Source organism: Sciurus carolinensis, chromosome 9, assembly GCF_902686445.1.
Source record: "Sciurus carolinensis chromosome 9, mSciCar1.2, whole genome shotgun sequence".
Classification (NCBI taxonomy): Eukaryota; Metazoa; Chordata; class Mammalia; order Rodentia; family Sciuridae; genus Sciurus; species Sciurus carolinensis.
Window position 1 is genome coordinate 41,184,652 of NC_062221.1, and position 23,168 is coordinate 41,207,819.

At 35.6% G+C, this 23,168-nt stretch overlaps 1 protein-coding gene across 3 annotated transcripts in view; it reads left to right on the forward strand.

The window, feature by feature from the left end:
* The window catches only part of Prkci (protein kinase C iota), a 76,746-nt gene extending 55,124 nt beyond the window's left edge, over positions 1-21,622 (forward strand). For all 3 annotated transcript variants that reach the window (XM_047564276.1, XM_047564277.1, XM_047564278.1), the window contains 6 exons: positions 10,924-11,011; positions 11,537-11,662; positions 13,109-13,188; positions 14,456-14,545; positions 15,315-15,430; positions 19,019-21,622. In XM_047564276.1, the coding sequence (XP_047420232.1) occupies positions 10,924-11,011; positions 11,537-11,662; positions 13,109-13,188; positions 14,456-14,545; positions 15,315-15,430; positions 19,019-19,106 (588 nt within the window). In that variant the 3' untranslated portion in view covers positions 19,107-21,622. The remainder of the gene's footprint in view (positions 1-10,923; positions 11,012-11,536; positions 11,663-13,108; positions 13,189-14,455; positions 14,546-15,314; positions 15,431-19,018) is intronic.
* Positions 21,623-23,168: the final 1,546 nt, after the last annotated feature.

The window sequence follows — 23,168 nt, forward strand, 5'->3', positions numbered from 1 at the left end:
AGGGGATACTTACAAAGTTTTTAAAAAAACACCATCCAGAACAAGAAGAAGCCAGGTGCAGTGGCACTTGCCTGTTATCCCAGTGACTCTGGAGGCTAAGGCAGAAAAGATCACAAGTTCAAGGCTATCATCACAGCAATTTAGTAAGACCCTGTTTAAAAAAAAAAAAACAAAACTGGGTGTATATATATATAGCTCAATGGTAAGGTGTCTTTTGGGTTCAGTCCTCATCAAATTTTTTTGAAAGATGCTTAATCATACATTTAGTTATACTCTGCCACTTTTATTTTTAAACTACATTTTCATTTTTAATTTATTTTTAATTTTTTTTTTTTTTTTTTTTTTTTTTTTTTTTTTTTTTTTTTTTGCAGTGTTAGAGATCAAACCTGGGGCCTCCTGGGTGCTAGGCAATCACTGCACCACTTAATTATAGCCCCAGTCTACTGTTGATTCCTTATTTAGTTGCCTTGTCTGAATGACATTGGGTCTTTGAAATACATTGAAATTTCTTTTATTACTTAGGATCTGGTCAGTATCCTGTGTGTACTTTAAAAAGATATATGATTTCTCACATACAAAAACATTAAAAGATGGTGCACCTTGATCAAGTAGGGTTTATCCTAGGGATGCAAGATTGGTTCAAAATACAGAAATCAGTAAACGTAATTCATCCCATCAATAGACTTAAAGACAAGAATCATATGATCATTTCAGTAGATACAGAAAAAGCATTTGACAAAATATAGTACCTCTTCATGTTCAAAACACTAGAAAAACTAGGGATAGTAGGAGCATACTTCAACATGTTAGAAGCTGTTTATGCTAAGCCCAAGACCAGCATCATTCTAAATGAAGAAAAACTGAAAGCATTCCCCCTAAAAACTGAAACAAGACAGGGATGCCCTTTTACCACTTCTCTTGAACATAGTCCTTGAAACTCTAGCCAGAACAGTTAGATGAAAGAAATTAAAGGGATAAAAATAGGAAAAGAAGAACTCAAATTATCACTATTTGCTGAGGACATGATTCTATATTTAGAAGATACAAAAAATTCCACCAGAAAACTTCTAGAACTTATAAATGAATTCAGCAAAGTAGCAGGATATAAAATCAGTATCCATAAATGAAATGCATTTCTATACTTAAGTGACAAATCCACTGCAAGAGAAATTAGGAAAACTATCCATTCACAATAACCTCAAAAAAATAAAATACTTGGGAATCAATCTAACAAAATAGGTGAAATACCTCTACAATGAGAACTACAGAACACTAAAAATTGAAGAAGACCTTAGAAAATGGAAAGATCGCCCATGCTCTTAAATAGGCAGAATTAATATTGTCAAAATGGCCATACTACCAAAACTGTTATACAGATTTAATGCAATTACAAATGAAATCCCAATGACCTTCTTCATAGAACTAGAAGAAGCAATCATGGAATTCATTTGGAAAAATAAGAGAAGAGCCAAAGCAATCCTTAACAAGAAGAGTAAAGCATAAGGCATCACAATACGAGACTTTAAACTATACTGCAAAGCAATAGGAACAAAACTGGCATGGAATTGGCATCAAGATAGACATGCAGACCAATGGTACAGAATAGAAGACACAGAGACAAACCCACATAAATTACAGTTATCTTTTACTAGACAAAGGCGCCAAAACCATACATTGAGAAAAGATAGCCTCTTCAACAGTTGGTGCTGGGAAAACTGGAAATCCATATGTAGCAAAATGAAATTAAACCTCTGTCTCTCACCCTGCACAGTAATAAAAGTGGGTCAAAGACTTAGACCCTGTACTTAATAGAAGAAAAAGTGGGACCAAATCTCCACCATGTCAGGTTAGGAACTGACTTCTACCAGACTTCCTAAAGTACAAGAAATAAAATCAAGAATCGATAAATGGGATGGACTCAAACTAAAAAGCTTCTTCTCAGCAAAGGAAACAACGTGAAGAGAGAGCCTACAGAATGGGAGAAAATGTTTTCCACACATATGCCTCAGATAGAGCACTAATCTCCAGGATATATGAAGAACTCAATACCAAAATAATAATAATAATAATAATAATAATAATAATAATAGTCCAGTTAATAAATGGGCTAAGGAATTGAACAGCCACTTCACAGAATATAGTTGATCAATGAACATATGAAAAAATGTTCATCTAGCAATTAGAGAAATACAAATCAAAACTAAGATTTCATCTCACTCGAGTCAGAATGGCAAATATCAAGAATACAAGCAACAGAACTGGGGTTGTAGCTCAGTGGTAGATTGCTTGCCTTGTATGCATGAGGCACTGGGTTTGATTCTCAGTACCACATAAAAATACATGAATAAAATAAAGATATCATGTCCATCTACAACTAAAAATACTAAAGAATACAAGCAACAATAAGTGTTGATGAGTATGTGGGGAGAAAGGTACACTCATGTGTTGCTGGTGGGACTGAAAATTGGTGTAGCCACTATGAAAAGCAGTAGAAATTCCTCAGAAAACTTGGAATGGAACCATTTGACCCAGTTATCCCACACCTAGGTTTATCCCCAAAGGACTTAAAATCAGCATATTACAGTGGTGCAGCCACATCAATGTTTATAGCAGCTCAATTCACAATAGATAAACTATGGAACCAACCTAGATGCCCTTCAACAGATGAATGAATAAAGAAAATGTGATAGGGGGAGATCCAAGATGGTGGACTAGAGGGAGGCTGCGTTCCTTGTCGCTCCGTAACTCCGATTTCAAGCAGAGGATATCTGTTTCTTGGTGAGGCAGTTTTTGCTGCTTATCGATTCCCTGGTGTTTACCCCATTTGTCTGCTGTCATGACCTGCAGTCTGCCAGCATATCGACACCTTTTTTGAGTGCAGATTGCTCACTGTCAGGCTTCTATCATCTGCCATTTGCCTGCCTCTTGCCTGTCCATCGCCTGCCTTAGACCTATCCATCACCCAACACACGAGGTTCACCTCCCAATCATCTGACAACAGTCAGCAAACTGATCGCTGACCGCCAGTTGAGCACCAGCTGCCTGCTGTTGCCTGGAAGTTCTGTGTCTCAGTACCTGCAGGTTTGATTACATGTGACTGCCACCATTTTGAGACAACAGCCAGGCCCGATAGGACCCCTGGCCGGACTGACTGAGCCCCGTCTCCAGGATCCCTCAGCCCAACCGATCACTCCCTGCCTCTGGGGCCCTCACATCAACTGACTGCTCCCTGCCGCCAGGACCCCCAGACCAACTCACTGCGCCCTATCACCGGGACCCCAGACCGACTGATTGCACCTGACCTCCACGATTCCACAACCACACCAAACACACTGGACCTCCAGGACCCCCGCCTGACCAGCTGCATCCTGCCTCCAGGACCTCCAGCTGACCACGTCCACACCCTGAGCTGCAGCTCCCCATTTGCCAACACATTTCGAAGCCAGAGCGGCCATTTTGGATAATCCTGGAAGCTGTAGCTCCAATCTTTAGGTGGGGCAAATTCCATCCTGAGATGCCTGCTGGAGGCTTGAAGCTCATTGTCAGGTACCTCTCTTGCATCAGGCTACTGAACACTGGGAGCTTTCGTTACTATATGACTGTTACACTGTAGATTTTCTTTTTTCTCCTTATTGAAAAAATTTCAGTTTTTATTTCTTTTACTTTTCTTGCTCTCTTTTCCTTTTGTTTACCTGTTTCCTCAGAGTCTCTTTCTCCTTTTTTGCATGCTAACATCCAATTTCTTTTGATTACACTCTCTATTATCTAGAAAGAACTTCTGTATATTCTTTTCTTATCCCATTAACAGCCACATTCTACAACCCTCTGCATCCTCTTTGTCCTCCATTAGAAACTGCAGACCTTATTGCAAATCTGTTTGTTTTACTGAAGATAATATTTGAACTCATTCTGTTTATCATGACAATTTTGTTATTTTCCTCATAGGGGCTATTTGGTCTAGGATTGCATAGTATCTGAATTGAGCACTGCTAATATTGATCTCCCCTTAAAGAAAGGGTTTTGAAAACCTAGAGGGCCACTATAAGCCTATAGGGGGAAATCTGCAATACCCCAGATCTGCACTGCTAGAGGGGAAGATACATGAACAACATGAAAAAATAAGGGAAGAAAATGATCCAGACAAATCTAGATTCTTTATTAATAGAGTCCAATGACAGTATGTTAGAAGAAATGTCAGAAAAGGACTTCAGATTATACATGATTAAGATGATTCATGAAGCAAAGGATGAGATAAGAGAGCAAATGCAGGCAATGAATGATAATACCAATAAGCTGAAAGAGCACCTGCAGGAAGCAAAAGATCATTTCAACAAAGAGATAGAGATTCTCAAAAAAAAAACCAAACGGAAATCCTTGAAATGAAGGAAACAATAAACCAAATAAAAAAACTCAATGGAAAGCATCACCAAAAGACTAGACCACTTGGAAGACAGAACCTCAGCCAATGAAGACAAAATATTTAATCTTGAAAATAAAGTTGCCCAAACAGAGAAGATGGTAAGAAATCATGAACAGAATCTCCAAGAACTATGGGACATCATGAAAACACCAAATTTAAGAATTATTGGGATTGAGGAAGGCACAGAGATACAAACCAAAGGAATGAACAACCTATTCAATGAAATAATATCAGAAAATTTCCCAAATCTGAAGAATGAAATGGCAAATCAAATATAAGAGGCTTACAGAACACCAAATGCACAAAATCACAACAGATCCACAACAAGGCACATTATAATGAAAATGCCTAACATTCAAAATAAAGATAGGATTTTGAAGGCCGCGAGAGAAAAGCATCAGATTACATATAGGGGGATACCAATACGGATAGCAGCCGACTTCTTAACCCAGACTCTAAAAGCTAGAAGGGCCTGGAACAACATATTTCAAGCTCTGAAAGAACAAGGTTGCCAACCAAGAATCCTATACCCAGCAAAACTAATCTTCAGATTTGAAGATGAAATAAAATCCTTCCATGATAAACAAAAGTTAAAAGAATTTACAAATAGAAAGCCTGCACTACAGAATGTTCTCAACAAAATATTCCATGAGGAGGAAATGAAAAACAACAATGTAGGTCAGCAAAGGGAGGAATTACCTTAGAGAAAAACCACTCAAAGGAGAAACCAAGCCAAATTTAAAACCAAAAATAAGCCAAATGACTGGGAATACACATCATATCTTAATAATAACCCTGAATGTTAATGGCCTAAACTCATCAATCAAAAGACATAGACTGGCAGAATGGATCAAAAAGAAAGACCCAACAGTATGCTGCCTGCCAGAGACTCATCTCATAGAAAAAGACATCCACAGACTAAAGGTGAAAGGATGGGAAAAAACCTACCATGCTCATGGACTCAGTAAAAAAGTGGGGGTTTCCATCCTTATATCAGATAAAATGGACTTCAAGCCAAAGTTAGTCAGAAGGGATAAAGAAGGACATTTCATACTGCTTAAGGGAACCATAAATCAGGAAGACATAACGATAGTAAATATTTATGCCCCAAACAATGGTGCATCCCTGTACATCAAACAAATCCTTCTCAATTTCAGGAATCACATGGACCACAACACAATAATTCTGGGTGACTTTAACGCACCACTGTCACCACTAGATAGATCTTCCAAACAAAAACCAAAGAAACCATAGAACTCAATAACACAATTAATAACCTAGACTTAATAGACATATATAGAATATTCCATCCATCAACGAGCAGATTCACTTTCTTCTCAGCAGCACATGGATCCTTCTCAAAAATAGACCATATGTTATACCACAAAGCAGCCCTTAGGAAATGCAAAAAAATAGAGATACTGCCTTGTGTTCTATCAGATCATAATGAACTGAGAGTAGAAATCAATGACAAAATAAAAAACAGAAATTACTCCAACACCTGGAGACTAAATAATATGCTATTGAATGAAACATGGATAACAGAAAACATCAGGAAGGAGATAAAAAAATTCTTAGAGGTCAATGAGAATGATGATACAACATATCAACATCTCTGGGACACTATGAAAGTGGTACTAAGAGGAAAATTCATTGCATGGAGCGCATTCCAGAAAAGAATGAAAAGTCAACAACTAAACATTACAGCAAAAAACCCTAGAAAAAGAACAGAATAACAGCAAAAGTAGTAGAAGACAGGAAATAATTAAAATCAGAGCAGAAATCAATGAAATTGAAACAAAAGAAACAATTCAAAAAATTGACAAAACATAATGTTGGTTCTTTGAGAAAGTAAACAAAATAGACAAATCCTTAGCCACACAAACAAAGAGAAGGAGAGATAAAACTCAAATTACTAAAATTCGTGATGAAAAAGGAAATATCACGACAGACACCACTGAGATACAGAACATAATGAGAAGCTACTTTGAAAATCTGTATTCCAACAAAATAGAATCTACCAAAGACATTGACAAATTTCTAGAGACATATGCTCCTCCCAAACTGAACCAGGAGGACATACACAATTTAAACAGATCAATATCAAGCAATGAAATAGAAGCCATTAAAAACCTACCATCCAAGAAAAGCCCAGGACCAGACAGATTCTCAGCCGAGTTCTACAAGACCTTCAAAGATCTCATTCCAATATTTCTCAAAGTATTCCAGGAAATAGAAAAAGAGTGTACCCTACCAAACTCATTCTATGAAGCTAATATCACCCTCATACCCAAACAAAAACCAAACAAAGACACATCGAGGAAAGAAAATTTTAGACCAATATCCTTGATGAATATAGATGCAAAGGTCCTTAACAAAATGTTGGCAAACTGTATCCAAAAACATATTAAGAAAATCGTGCACCATGATCAAGTGGGGTTCATCCCTGGAATGCAAGGATGGTTTAACATCTGTAAATCAATAAACGTAATCCATCAAGTCAATAGACTTAAGGATAAGAATCATGATTATTTCAATTGACGCAGAAAAAGCGTTCAACAAAATACAACACCCCTTCATGCTCAAAACACTAGAAAAAATATGGATAGTAGGAACATACCTGAACATTGTAAAGGCTATTTATGCTAAGCCCATGGCCAACATCATTCTTAATGGAGAAAAACTAAAACCATTCCCTTTAAAAACGGGAACAACACAGGGATGTCCTCTTTCACCACTTCTATTCAACATTGTCCTTGAAACTCTAGCCAGAGCAATTAAGCAGACTAAAGAAAATAAAGGGATATGAATAGGAAAAGAGGAACTTAAGCTGTTACTATTTGCTGATGACATGATTCTATATTTAGAAGATCCCAAAAACTCCTCCAGAAAACTTCTAGACCTCATCAGTGAATCAGCAAAATAGCAGGCTATAAAATCAACATGCATAAATCTATAGCATTTTTGTACGCAAGCAACGAAACAGCTGAAAGGGAAATGAGGAAAACAACTACAATAGCTTCAAAAAAAAATAAAATACTTGGGCATCAATTTAACCAAAGAGGTAAAAGATCTCTATAATGAAAACTACAAAACATTGAAGAAAGAAATTGAGGAAGACCTTAGAAGATGGAAAGATCTCCCATGTTCTTAGATAGGAAGAATTAATATTGTCAAAATGGCCATACTACCAAAAGTGCTATACAGATTCAATGCAATCCAATTAAAAATCCCAATGATATACCTTACAGAAATAGAACAAACAATTATGAAATTCATCTGGAAGAATAAGAAACCCAGAATACCTAAAGCAATCCTTAGCAGGAAGAATGAAGCAGGGGGCATCGCAATACCAGAATTTCAACTATACTACAAAGCAATAGTAACAAAAACAGCATGGTATTGGCACCAAAATAGACAGGTAGATCAATGGTACAGAATAGAGGACATGGACACAAACCCAAATAAATACAATTTTCTCATACTAGACAAAGGTGCCATAAATATGCAATGGAGAAAAGATAGCCTCTTCAACAAATGGTGCTGGGAAAACTGGAAATCCATATGCAACAGAAGAAACTAAACCCCTCTCTCTCACCCTGCACAAAAATCAACTCACAATGGATCAAGGACCTTGGAATCAGACCAGAGACCCTGCATCCTATAGAAGAAAAAGTAGGTCCAAATCTTCACCCTGTTGGCTTAGGATCAGACTTCCTTAATAGGACTCCCATAGCACAAGAAATAAAAGCAAGAATCAACAACTGGGTTCGATTCAAACTAAATAGCTTTCTCTCAGCAAAGGAAACTATCAGCAATGTGAAGAGAGAGCCTACAGAGTGGGAGAAAATCTTTGCACTCATACTTCAGATAGAGCACTAATTTCCAGAATATATAAAGAACTCAAAAAACTCTACACGAAGAATACAAATAACCCAATCAACAAATGGGCTAAGGAAATGAACAGATGCTTCACAGAAGAAGATCTACAAGCAATCAACAGATATATGAAAAAATGTTCACCATCTCTAGTAATAAGAGAAATGCAAATCATAACTACCCTAAGATTCCATCTCACCATAATTAGAATGGCGATTATCAAGAACACAAGCAACAATAGGTGTTGGAGAGGATGTGGGGAAAAAGGTACACTCATACATTGCTGGTGGGGCTGCAAATTAGTGCAGCCACTCTGGAAAGCAGTGTGGAGATTCCTCAGAAAACTTGGAATGGGCTCACCATTTGACCCAGCTATCCCACTCCTCGGCCTATACCCAAAGGACTTAAAATCAGCATACTACAGAGATACAGTCACATTAATGTTCATAGCTGTTCAATTCACAATAAGCAGATCGTGGAACCAACCTAGATGTCCTTCAATTGATGAATGGATAAAGAAACTGTGGTATATATATACAATGGAATATTACTCAGCTATAAAGAATAATAAAATTATGGCATTTGCAGGCAAATGGATAAATTGGAGAATATCATGCTAAGTGAGATAAGCCAATCTCAAAAAACCGAAGGAGGAATGATCTCGCTGATAAGCGGATGATGACACATAATCGGGGGTGGGATGGGAGCAAGAATGGAGGAAGGAGGGACTGTATAGAGGGAAAAGAGGGGTGGGAGGGGTTGGGGGGAAGGAAAAAATAACAGAATGAATCAGACATTATTACCCTATGTAAATGTATGATTACGCAAATGGTATGCTGTTACTTCATGTACAAACAGAAACAAGATATAGCCCATTTGTTTACAATAAAAATAAATTTTTAAAAATGTGATAAACATACACGATGGAATATTACTCAACCTTAAAGAAGAATGAAATTATAGCATTTGCAGGTAAATGAATGGAGCTGGAGAATATCATGCTAAGTGAAATAAGACATACCCCAAAAACAAAGACTGAATGTTTTGTCTGATAAGTTGATGCTGATCCATAATGCGATGGGAGGAATGAAGGGACTTTGGATTGTGCCCAGGGAAGTGAGGGAGGAAGGGGAAGGGGTATGGGTATGGGAAGAACAGTGGAAGGAGATAGACATTATTACCCTTTATACATATATGATTACACTACCAGTGTGACTCTGCACCGTGTTCAGCCAGAGGATGGAGAAGTTGTGCTTCATTTGTATACCATGTGTCTAAGTGCATTCTATTTTCATGTATAACTAATTAGAACAAATTCAAATTTTTTTTTTTAAGATATAGGATTTCTATTTTACAAGTAAGCAGAGTTCTCACTCACGGCCTGCACTGGGGAGGGAAAGGGTTCAAATCGGAGGGATGGACTGGCTTCGAAGTAAAAGCTAAGAAAATGGTGTTGCAGAATTAACACAAAAGACCAGAAATTGATCTCAAGACTGGGCGAGTGGCAATGACGGGTTGGGCATCTAACAAAGGAAGAAGACTGTGCCTGTTTTATTTGTAGTGCTACAGATCAAAAGGGACAGGTAGGAACTTCTTAGCGAAAAACAGGATAGAGGTAAGCAAGCTGTTTGGCTCCAGTGGGTTACTCCCATCTCTGGTGCTTTTGCTTGAACTTGAGCAGTGAGTTAGAACAGGGTGCCATGTGAATCAGGCATTCTCAAACCAGTGAGTTCCTTTTGGGAGTTCCCAAGACCAGGCTTCCCTGTCTAATGGCTCAGACATTGCTCAGTTCCCACACATGGTTTATGGATGACTTCCCACAGAGTCTCTCTTTTGATGTCTCTCTTTTAATGTCTCTCTCCTTCCCCCACACACATACAGACACATATGTTCTATATGTATGTGTTTTATATGTACATATGTACAAATATATGTAAATATATGGTGTTTTTCTCTGCTTAATAATTATTGATCTGTGCAATCATTTCTTATATAGATACATCAAAATCTCATCATGATTGAAGACTGTGAACTTCTAATAATTTTGTCTATTTTTACTCTGCATTTTGAGGCAAATACAAGTTTATGTTTATTATAACTTCTTGGTGATTGTGCCATTCATTATTGTGCATTATCTCTACTTAGGTTTATTAATATATTGTACACTAGTTTTCACCATCCTATAGCTATTAAAACAAGAACCAAAAATGTTGTACTGAAGAAAAAAAATGAACATTATGTCAACACTTGATGTGTTGGGAGGTGGGACTTAAAGTGCTGCCTTTCTTCATGAAATATGATTCATTTTATTCACATAATACAAATTTTTGTGTTAAATTTTAACCTGAATATAAACCATTTGAAATGCCTTTTTAAAATCTTAGTTGAACTTACTTTTTAGCAACATCTAATAACAAGCTTTCTTTAAGCTATTTAGTGACAATCCATAATTTTAATAATAAAGACTTTTGTTCTAGTGATATGCTATTTAAGGTTGATGTATTACCTACTAATGCTGAAGTTATGTAGTGGATGAAATAAAGGAGGTGAATTTAAATCAGAATTTTAGATCTTATTCTTCTTTTTTTTTGTTTTGTTTTGTTTTGTTTTTTGTTTCATAAAAGGAAGGATTACGGCCGGGAGATACAACCAGCACTTTCTGTGGTACTCCTAATTACATTGCTCCTGAAATTTTAAGAGGAGAAGATTATGGTAATAAATAAATAGGTGGTATTTCAGCTATTGCTAAGTGGGTGGTTGAATGTGGTAACAATAGCATTACAGTAAACTACAACATTTTAATACTTATCTGACTAATATAAACTTTCTTGATTCTGGTAAAATGTACATGAAGATCCCAGACTGTTAAATCAGAGCAAAAAATCGAGTTTTAAGCCAAAGGAGCTTATTCTCCAATAGTATATAATTATATAATCAAAACAAAATATTAGATACTGAGCATGAGTCTGAAATTACAGCTGTATTTGGAAATTTATGCTTCACTTCCTGTAATTTTATATTCTAATGTTCCTTTGGATACCTACCCTTGTTAATAAGTGACATATTTCTGTAATTCTCAGCTTACTACGATTGTTAGAATAATTTCAAGTTTACTGACACATTGTGGGTTTTTTTTTTTTTTTTTTTTTTTTTTTTTGGTGACAAAATGAACTTCCAATTACGGAATTACTAGCATGCAGAGTGGCTAATTTATTGCTTTAAACTTTTTTCCTCAAGGTTTCAGTGTCGACTGGTGGGCTCTTGGAGTGCTAATGTTTGAGATGATGGCAGGAAGGTCTCCATTTGATATTGTTGGGAGCTCTGATAACCCTGATCAAAACACAGAGGATTATCTCTTCCAAGGTAATTTGCAATATTTTATAGAGTCTCTGAATAACCTATTCTAGAGCACAAAGTATGCTTTAGGTTATTACTTTTTATTTTAATAGTTTTTAAATTGTGGATGGAAACAGTACCTTTGTTTTATTTATTTATCTTTATGTGGTGCTGAGGATCCAACCCAGTGCCTCACAGATGCTATGCAAGTGCTCTACCACTGAGCTACAACCCCAGCCCATTACTACTTTGAATAAGAAAAAGGATAATGATCTGAACAGTGTACCCCTAACTTAATGAGATTTTAATTTTTTTTGATACATCCTTCTTACCTTAGTCATCTCCAGTCCCATCTGCAGTTACCTTCTTATATTCAAAATCATAACAGATGATTCCATTAGCTTATATATCACAAACATATATGGGGGAGGGAATCCTGTGACTAGAGAGGACAGTCTTTACACATGAAACCTGAGGCTGAGGATATAAGTTCACAAACAGTATGAGGGTGTAGAGTACCAAGAAGATAAGAGGGGTCAGAAGATGGAGGAGGGAGAGGTTGATGATGGAAAGTATTAAGAATAAAACAGAACAGACATGCAAAGGGGCTTCCTAACACATTGTCCAAAAAAGTGTGAAGACTGCCATGAAATCCAACATTTAATAATTAGCAATCACAGAATATGAATAAGCATTTATTACACTAGGAAACCCAAGCTGGGTAAGGTGGCACGAACCTTCATCCAAGCTCTTCAGGAGACTGAAGCAGAAGGATCCCAAGTTCAAGGCCAGTCTAGACAACTTAATAAGACTCTATCTCACAAGAAAAAATTCAAAGATCCTAGCATGTGAAAGGCCCTGGATTTAATCTCCAGCACAGCAAAAGAAAAAAAAGAAAGAAAGAAAGAAACCCAAATGGCCATGGAATATGTGAAAAGATATTTAACCTTACTAATAATTAGGGGAATGTATATTAAAATATTAATGATCTACATGTATTTCATACATTTGGCAAAAATTTTATGAAGTTTGATAATAATCAGTGCTGGTGAAGATACAGAACAATTAGAATGCTCATAGTCTGCTGGTGGGAGTAAAAATAGACACCATAGCTTTGGGGAATGATTTGGCATTGTTTAATAAAAGTGATTATTATATATGAAGCATTTTATAAATATAACTACTTTAAACTTCATAACAACCCTTCAGAGTAGGTATTATTTTCCTGGTGAGGAATCTGAGGCATAATAAAGTAGAGGATAAAACATTCTTGTAAATGATAAATATAGTGCTCAGATTAGAGGCCATCTCAGAGAAGGAGGGCAAGGTAATGAGATCATGGAAGTACAAAAGTGATTCAGTTGGGTATGTAATATTTTATCTTTTGTGTTGTAGTGCCTTAAATATAACAAAAACTTAAAAATCAAAGCTATGTAAAAGTTAAACACAATGCTATGATTTTTATTTTTCTAGTTATTTTGGAAAAACAAATTCGCATTCCACGTTCTCTCTCTGTAAAAGCTGCCAGTGTCCTGAAGAGTTTTCTCAACAAGGTAAAAATTGTGTGTAAATATCTTTTGTGGTTTGTTTGTGTATAAATCAAACCAGTAAGTAGAAACCAAGGCAACTTAAAATTCCAAACTAGCAAAGTATGCAACTTTTTCAGTTATGTCTGGAATTCATCTCTTAACCAAAGAGTGACAGCTTTAGCTCCTGAGATGATTCATCCTTTCTACTTTATCAGCATAATTTACCCCCAGCTACATATTGCATGATATTTTAAACATAAATTATATATGTGTGTATGTACCATATTCTCAAGGATGAATTTAATATTTGGAGATGGCCACAGTTGTACTTTAAACTCTATTTTCCCATTTTTTCTGTGTCTTTATCTACAGAATTTATTCGTTATCATGTACTTTTTGAGCACCTGGGCAGAAATGTTCCCCTATAAATTGTTATATCAAAAACCCTACAATTAGATAAAATTTAGAAGAGATGAAGTACTTTCTTAAAAATCTTAACATGATTTAATCATTCATTGCAGTTGCTAGACTAGAAAAGTTTTAGGATCTGTGGTTACAATTTTTGATAATGAGAAATTCTACTTAAATGAGTATAAGTTGGTATGTGTTTGCCTTCTGAGATAAACAGGCAAGATAATGGTGAATTTTAATTAAATCAGAAATTGAAACTTGTTTTAAATAAATACTTTATGTGAGGAAAAAGTTAAACATGAAGCCTAATCTTTCACAGAGTGAAAATTGAAGGTGAGAGGAGTTAATATGTAAAATAAAATGTCTTTTGTTAGAAAAATGGGAATATGTTCTCATTCACAATAAGTAAGCCAGACTTTTTAAGTTGTAGACTCCTCACTCCAGTGATTCAGGTAACGGTTATATCATTGTCTTACTCAAATTATGCTTTGTTGTTATAATTATAGCATAAAGCTTTAAAATTGAACTAAGAGTGAACCTCTGATGATTGGTGGTTTTCATATTTTGACTGAGTAGCCCATGTCAGAGAAACTACTGTTACTACTCAAATGATGCTGCTGTTCTCTTTTCCTCCTATTTTTTCTTAAGCAAGGAGTGGTGACATTTCTCCGCTTCGATGACATAAGAACCCTGAGGAAATCTCACCAACTCCAGATAATTCAACTTGAGTCTAGTATTGTGCTTTCTAGAAATAAAAGGTAGATCATTTCAGTTCAGAAATAAGGTATCATGTAATAGGCAGGAAACTCTGGTCACAAAGGTAAATTATTTTGAAGCATTATATCTACCTAATCCTTACCACATTTTTTTTCTACCATAGGACCCAAAGGAACGATTGGGTTGTCATCCTCAAACAGGATTTGCTGATATACAGGGGCACCCATTCTTCCGAAATGTTGATTGGGATATGGTATGTAAATTTTTATTGTTTTCTGTATTAGGTTTATTGTTACCTTGGGTCGAATTTTTAAATTTACTGTCTTAAGAGTGTTGAAAAACTCATGTCACGATTTTTTTAATGTTATTTTATTTTTTTTAGACCTTTATTTATTTTTTAGTGGTGCTGGGATCAAACCCAGTGCCTCACATATGCAAGCACTCCACCACTGAGCTACGACCACAGTTCGCATATATTATAACTTAACTAATTGTACACAACTCTCTCAAATGCTTTTGTAAAAACTTGGCAAAATAATTACAATACTAATCTAATAAGAGCAGGTCATAATATTATTGAGGCCCATATTAATGTTTGAATTTACAAGTTATGTCGTTATTGTTATTATCATTTAGAACCAGAGATGGTGGTGTATGCCTGTAATCTCAGGGACTTAGTAGGCTGAGACAAGAGAATTGGAAGTTTGAGATCAGCCTCAGGAACTTAATGAGACCCTGTCTCAAACTAAAACATTTTTTAAAGGACTGAGGCTGTAGCTCAATGGCATAGTGTCCTGGGTTCAATTCCCAGAACCATAAAAAATAATCTGTGTATGTGTATATACATGTACATACATACATATGTGTATACATTACAGAACTCTGTGTACATGTGTGTGTGTGTGTGTGTGTGTGTATTATAGAACCATGCCTAGGGAAACATCTGTGAGCAGAGGAAAAATGTAGATGTGGAATTTTTCTAAGAATGTAGATTTGAGCTGTCATTTAATGTGTCTTTTTAGATGGAGCAAAAGCAGGTGGTACCTCCCTTTAAACCAAATATTTCTGGAGAATTTGGTTTGGATAACTTTGATTCTCAGTTTACTAATGAACCTGTCCAGCTCACTCCAGATGATGAGTAAGTAATTCTATTTTAAAGTTCCTTGAAGACCCATTTTTAATGGTTACATAATGTTTTATTATCAAATTATACTATAATTCACATAGCCATTAGGTTACTGGGTCTTTAAACCCATTATATATTATCAGTTATAATAGTAGCTGTCATTATTCTTTCTTTGCTTTACGTGCATTATCCTAATTCTCACAACAACTTTGTAAACTAGGTATTGTCATCTTCATTTTACAGATGAGGAAACCGAGGCTCAGAGAGGTTAAGCAAAGTTACACAGCTGTCAGGTGGCAGAGTCAGGATTCAGACCCAGATCTGACTGACTGAGGCCTCTGCTCTTCCCACTGTGCTGCACTGTTCCCCATTCTGATGATGAACATCTTTGTCTGAGTTTCTATTACCTTAAAAAATTGCGTCAAGTTACCAAATTTAGCCAACAGTGATCCAAAGTATTTTGTGTTTATGTTACACCTTTTAAAATATAGTTTAGAATTATTTGTGGATATTTTGATCATTTAGCTGTCATTACAGATTCATTCTCTAATCTCTAAGAGGCCCTTTCTGTTGGTAGTCACTTCACTTAAATCTTCATTCTTAGCATGTTCTTCACAGCAGCTGTTCCAGATGGTCTGTATTTTTTAGAAGCTTCATTCCTACCCCTATCACCATCCCTCTTAATGGATTAAACTTGCTTTAAGTTGACTGCAAGAATTGAGACCTCTCTGGTTTGAGTTTACTCCCTTTTCAGCTGTCTCCACACCACCTTGTCTCAGGATTGCTTTCTACTTTTCTCAGCCTTTTTCTTGTTCCCTACTGTTGGAAGGCCCTCTTTTTACAAGGGGTGCCCCTCTGTTTTCCTAGATTTGTTTTGTTAGTCACCTCCAGGATTTCATTTTGTCAGTTACCTAATTGCTCCGCCTTCTTTGATTTATATTTTTCTACCTTGATTTCCCTCCACCTACAGACATGCTCAGGTATCCTGATTTTAAGCCCCCCCTTTGAACCAACACACTTTTTTTCAAATTTTCTTTTCAAGCATTTAAAAAAATAATTAATGATACTCATGGTAAAAGAATAAACAAGCAGTATCTCTCTCTCTGTCTCTTCAGAGTAGGCAACAGAGATTGTCTTTGTACTACCTTGCTTCCAACATTTTAACCCCATACATGGGTTTTACCTGCTCCATTAGCTTCTGAAAGTCAAATTGACTTCTTAATTTCTAAATTACAAAGCACTTTTCAGTCAGTCTTCATCTACCCTGAAATCTATAATGTTTTTGGCACTCCGGGCCTTGCCTTAGGTAGTGCTGCCCACCGTGGTTCTCCTTCATCTCTGTGACTACTTTTTTGTCATATTTTTCCTTTTCCTTAGAGACCAGGATGCTCCATGGTTCTGTCCATGATACCCTTCCCTTTGCTTTATGCAGTTTGTACGTTGGAGATTTTAGCTAGCTCTGTAGCATACTAGCTTTTTAAATGACTCCTAGCTAAATTGACAAATGACTATTAAGCAAAAGGCAATATGCTAAGTACTATACATTCAGAGATAACCAAAACAGTCCAATCTTACAAAAAGCTTCCTATCTATTAGAAGAGAGAGATATGTGCCAAATCATTCTGTGGCAGCATTGTATATTGGAAAGAACACTGGATTTAATCAAAAGATAGGAGTTTGAATCCCGATGTCACCTCTTACCAACTGGGTAACCTTGGGTATGAATTACATAACTTCTCTGAGCCTGCTTTTTCTCAAATTGTCTACCTCACAAGGTTACTGTGAAGAATAAATGAGTGATGGTCTCTGAAGCATCTAGCCCCTGCCCTGATCTCTCTCCTGAGCTGCATTTTCATCTGCATCTCCCCAGTTTATTAGATGTCAGATATATCAAAATCTAAAATCAAGTAATGACCTTTTATGGCTTCTTTTTCTGTTATTATCAATAAATTCTGTGGTATTTACTGATTTCTGCTCACTGTACCACCCATGTTTTCCTGTCATTCCAATTCAAAAATGTCAGTGAGGGGCTGGGGAGATAGCTCAGTTGGTAGAGTGCTTGCCTTGTAAGCCCAAGGCCCTGGGTTCGATCCCCAGCACCCCAAAAAAACAAAAAGAAAAAAAAAAAAATGCCAGTGATTGTTCCCTCCTCTTTTTCCTTAACAGATTATGTACTACTGCATTGCTCAGTCTATTTTTCCTTTGCATCATCACTTGCCTCAGAGCCTTCTTTTCTCATTCCCTTGTCATAACTGTAGTTCCAATCTTATTCAGGTCATACCAAGAGTTGTACCAACTTCCTAATTGATCTCCTTCACACTTTTACTATGCAGCCTTTTCTGTACACCCCATGAAGTACCATTCCCCTCTCAACTCCTTTAATCAGCAGCCTTCATTAATTCCAGCATTGCCAGTCAGATAACATCTATTCTCTTGGCTAGCATTGAAAGCCTCCCCCATCTGCTCCAAATGGCATTCTGATCAATCTCAGTTACTTACCATTCCCTGATAGTGAACACCTCCCCCATCTCTCTCCCTCTCCCTCCCCCTGACTCTCTCTTTGCCTTTCCCTGCTCAGGCTTCTGTATTCCTTTGTTGTTTTTACTTACTGAACTCTTCCCATTTTTCAGAGCCCCCTAAAATGCAATCAGATCTTTGAAGGATCAAGGCAAAACTACTAATGTAAACATCACTGGCTTTTCAATCTCGCTATTGTATTCCTTCCAGCATCTTCTGCCATTTAACACCCTTCTATTCCTATGCACCAGCTCTAATAAGTTGCTTGCCTTTTTCCAGACCTACCATAATCTTGCATAGTTCCATTCATTCGTGTGTGTAGGCAAACTCTGCCTTCCTTTATTTCTCCAGTTAGAAGTCACCTCTCTCTTTAGAACTATGGTTAGAATAGGACTTTGGTTATCATGCATGAAATTTAACAGATACTGCTTTCTCTCATGGCTTTCCAGTGTATGAGTTACCCCTGCCTCTTTAAAGGAGGGGGTTGTACCTTCTATAACTTTGTGCATTGTATACATTTAGGTATTAAAATGTTTGATAGTATTACTCTTAAGGTATATTAAAACTAGAAACCCAGTGTAACCAAATGCCCTCTGCCCTCTGTGACCCAATTTCTCCCTGTGGTGTTCTCTCCTTATTCCAGGTCTCTCAGTGTACTTGTTCCTATTGCCTTTTCCTTTTGGCTAACTTCTGGGCCTTCTCTTCACCATCTTCCATCTGGCTGTTGAGGTGACTACTAAACTGGATGCTAATTCAGACCTGGATATTCACCTTATTTAAGAATATTGTTCAGATCAAAAGTTTAAGATTAACTGGAGTTGTGATAACTTGTAGCTTTTTTATTCCCAGTACAGTTTTGAACTACCTTTTGACTCTAAGTGTGCTTGTGGGATGATTAGCCTTTTTAATTTTCAGTACTCTTCTTGATTCTTCTAGAAAATGTTTTGGGATTAATCTAAGAATTTGTAGTTTTTTTTTTCCCACGATGTATATAATTAGCCCTGTTTTCTTTTTAAATTTTATCATTTAAATTAAAGGTTGAAAAATCTTATGATGAAAATAAATTTATTTTTCTTTTAACAGTGACATTGTGAGGAAGATTGATCAGTCTGAATTTGAAGGTTTTGAGTATATCAATCCTCTTTTGATGTCTGCAGAAGAATGTGTCTGATCCTCATTTTTCCAACTGTGCATTCTGCTTATGTTGCCATTTAATGCATGGATAAGTTTGTTGCCAACCTGGATACAATTAACCATTTTATATTTGCCACCAAAAAAAAATCAATATAGACTATAAGAATAAATTATTACATCTAAATGTAACTCAAAAAAGTTAAAACTAGCTTTCAGACAATCATGTCAAAATTTAGTTATACTGGAACTTTAGAGGCCTGATGAGTAATGAAGTTGCCTTTTTGGTTTAAAGAAATCACCACTGCTTTTAAAAGAAATTATCTGTTGCATTAAGGCACATAGTGGGATTACATCATAAGCCTCACATAATTTTTGTCTTTCACTGTTAAGTCATTCGAGGGTTTAATTTTGGAATAAAAGGTTAATTTAGAATGCAACAAATTTTTATATTACCTGTTAGTTTCAGAATTCTTTATGTTTAACGTCCAGCTGTAAGATTTCTCATTGCCTTGGATAATTATTAATTTTTAAGGCAGTAATTACTAAATTGGTAATAAAAGATGTTATTTCCTTAGAATTGGGCATTACAGGTTCCTCTAGGTTAAAAAGTAGACATGTTAAGAATCAGATTCCAAATCAATTATTTTTGAAACACTGGCACAAGTAATTTTAATTTTTTATTTTTAACAATGAAGATAGCTTCTGAGCTTATCTTTTTAGTGAAAACTTTACTGTTAATATATGTGTTCAGAAGACAATGCAGTCAAATGGAAAACTGCTGGGTATATAGAAAGGAATATAATAGACATTTGAAGTAGATACAGAAAAGTGCAATGGTAATATTTATTTCTTACTGGAGAGTGAATCCTGCAGTTGTTCTTTATGATTTGATTTAAATAATAAGGCACTCACTTGTTACCAAACTTGTAAAAGCATTCCATTTATTCAGTGGAGGCAGAATGTATATTTTTTCCTTATTTAGTATACAGGAAAATAATTTATCTTCTAAGTATAATGTCTTAACTTCACTAGTTTCTTCCCCCAAAACCACATTTTTGGTACTTTTGTGTCATGTTTATGGAATCCTCAATGAAATCCAGAAAAAAAAGAAATAAGTAAACATGAATAAATGTTTAGAGCATATATATACTCATGTATCACAGTTCTAGCTCCTTAACTGAGTTTTTATTTAGTAACTAACCCAGGTAATACATAGTAGAATACATTTCAGGAGCAGAATTTTTCATATTATTTTTTATTAATATTGGTGTTTAGCAACTTAGTATTTAAAGAGGTACCATATAGCATCCTTCTGTTTATTTTAAATGTCATTTTTATGAAAAAGGGCTTTAAAAAGTAACCATAATCATCTTAATAATAACTGTCCAATCTTAGTAAATGTAATTTTAGGGAAGCTATCTAATTTAAATTTTTTTAAATTTAGAATGATTTAAAATTTATAGACATTAATAAATTTCTCTTTCTCTCTGGATACTACATTTCATTAGAAATGTACTATTTCCAGTTTGTGGTCACGTATTCTCCTTTCTTCAAATAAGTAAGTCTGAAAGCAGTGAAAACCTCAAAGGGAAATGTTTATATACATTTACATGTTAATTTGAGAGGTTATTTATGTTTCTCTTAATACCTGAAACTTGTTTTAAAACAAAAAGCAGTATTCACTTCACATCATAAACATACAGAGAATTCCGTCATCTTGCACCAGAAATGTCTTGCTTTTAAGTGGTGCTGTTTCCCCTGGGGCAGCTTAGAATATGGCATTATCACCCAGGGAGTTTGTTTAAAATGCACGCTGCCGGGTCCAACTGAGAATTTTGTTGGTCCTTTGGGCCTCATTTTCAAAAACACTTCAAATTCTTCTTGTCCTATGGTTAAATATTAGAAAGAGCATTCCTTGTGAAGATGGGGCAAACAGTAAAGTATAACCTTACCTACATTTTTAAACAAATTACAAGTGAATGATTTCAAGTTAGATACCTTCCCCACCTTGCCCTGCAACAAAAACTATCAGTTTTTTTTTTTTTTTTACCAATAATGTACAAATGATGAGCATTTTTCTATGATGAGATTTTAACCATTATTCAGGGTGACCTTTTATTTTAAAATCCTTTTTTAACTAATAAGATTTACTGTGTATATTTTATACAGAATTGCATTACAAATGTTTTTAATTGTGTTGTTTTTTGCAGTCTTTTAAAGTGCCATGCCAGTTCTTTTTGTGTTATATAGAAGTTCTCTCAAAATATTCACCAGGGGAATAAGACAGTAGTCAGTCAGAATGGTTGGTCTATTTGTGTTCTAGGAAATAATTTATTTTGCATAAGCATGTGGTCAGATCATTTTATGCATATGCAGCCTGGATTGGTATCAGGTATTATGCTTGTTCTGTGCTGGTACAATTACTTTATCAGTTTGTTTTGTTTTGACTTTTGTCATGTAGAGTACTGCCTTGGTCATCATAATGTAATCTGTATTTGTGTACTTTTTTTTTTTTTTTTACGTTAAAAACTTTAAATAAAACATAATACCCATCAAAAATGACTGTTTTTTCTTACACACAAAAATTGGTCGTCAGAACAATGTACATCAAAATGTGCTCAAGAAAAGAATGAAAGTTCTAGAGTTTGTAATTTTTGCTGTACTTAAAATAGTAGTCCATTAGTACTGATGCTAATATAGTATAGACATTCACACATCCATTAAAGTATTCCCTATTCCCTAGTGTATTTTTAACTTACCTTTCCTTTTTTCTATTCTGTTGGAAAATAAATTAAGAAACCACCTGGGACTGGGGCTATACCTCAGTGGCAGAGAGCTTGCCTAGCATGTGTGAGGCACTGGGTTCGATCATTAGCACTGCATACAAATAAATAAATGAATAAATAAGTACTTTTTAAAAAAAAGAAACCAGCTGAACACAGACCATTTTAACTGCCTTTATTTATTTATTTATTATTTATTTATTTATTTATTTATCTATTGATTGATCATACTGATGATTGAATTTGGGGGCTCTTTACCACAGAGCTACATCCCCAGTCCTTTTATTTTTATTTTTTACTTTGAGACAGGATCACATTAAGTTATTGAGGCTGGCCTCAAACTTGCAATCATCTTGCCTCAGCCTTCCAAATTGCTGGGATTATAGACATGTACCATAGTACCTGGCTTAACTGGCTTTAAAACTGAAGCAACTATATTGTTATATTGTGTGCATGTACAAATATGTATGTAACAACAAATTCCACCATTTTATGTACAACTATCATGCCCCAATAAAAAAAATATGAAAGAAAAGCTTACATCAGTACTGCAAAAAAAAAAGAAGAAGAAGAAGCCAATTTAAACAGATTTGGAACAGATTTTCCCCATATTGTGTTCTACAGTGATCTACTCTGTTCTAGAAGTCTGGAACTTTCTCAGTAATAGCTGTGTCCACATATAAACAAGTGTAAGTGTGGTGTCCCACACTTACTCTACTTTAACATAGTGGTGTCTTCCCTTCATAAGGAGAATGATATCTTAAGTATCTTTACTTTTCTCTTATCAAAACCATTAAAACCACTCCTGTCTTCTCTCTCATTTACCCTAATTTCAGCTCTTGCTTAAAATGGAGTTAGAGGCAGTAGGCTTTTCCCTGTATCACATCATAAATTAAATTGTTTTCTATGAGTTAGTAAAACCCTAAAACAGAGCCCAAAATGGAACTCGAACCTTTAGGCAAATTTTAGATTGAAGCCTTTAATCACTGGGGCAACCTGTTTCTCCTTGAAAGGTAAAATCAGTCTCCAGTCCTGGAAATTGAACAGCTTGGTTTCTGGACGACACCCAGCAATGAGTCATTTGACCTTCTGATGATCTTTTGTAGATTTACTCTCCTCTACTGTGGTACTTAAGGGATTGGTTGAGAACCAGATAGTCTGAGTAGTTTGTACCCAGAGTTTATTGTTCTAGAATATACTGTAACTTGTTATCCACCATGCTAAATAACACTAATAAACTGAACCTCTGCTCTTGACATTCAAGATAGAAGAACAGACATACTGAGAAACATTCATTTCCACAACTAGTCCAATGA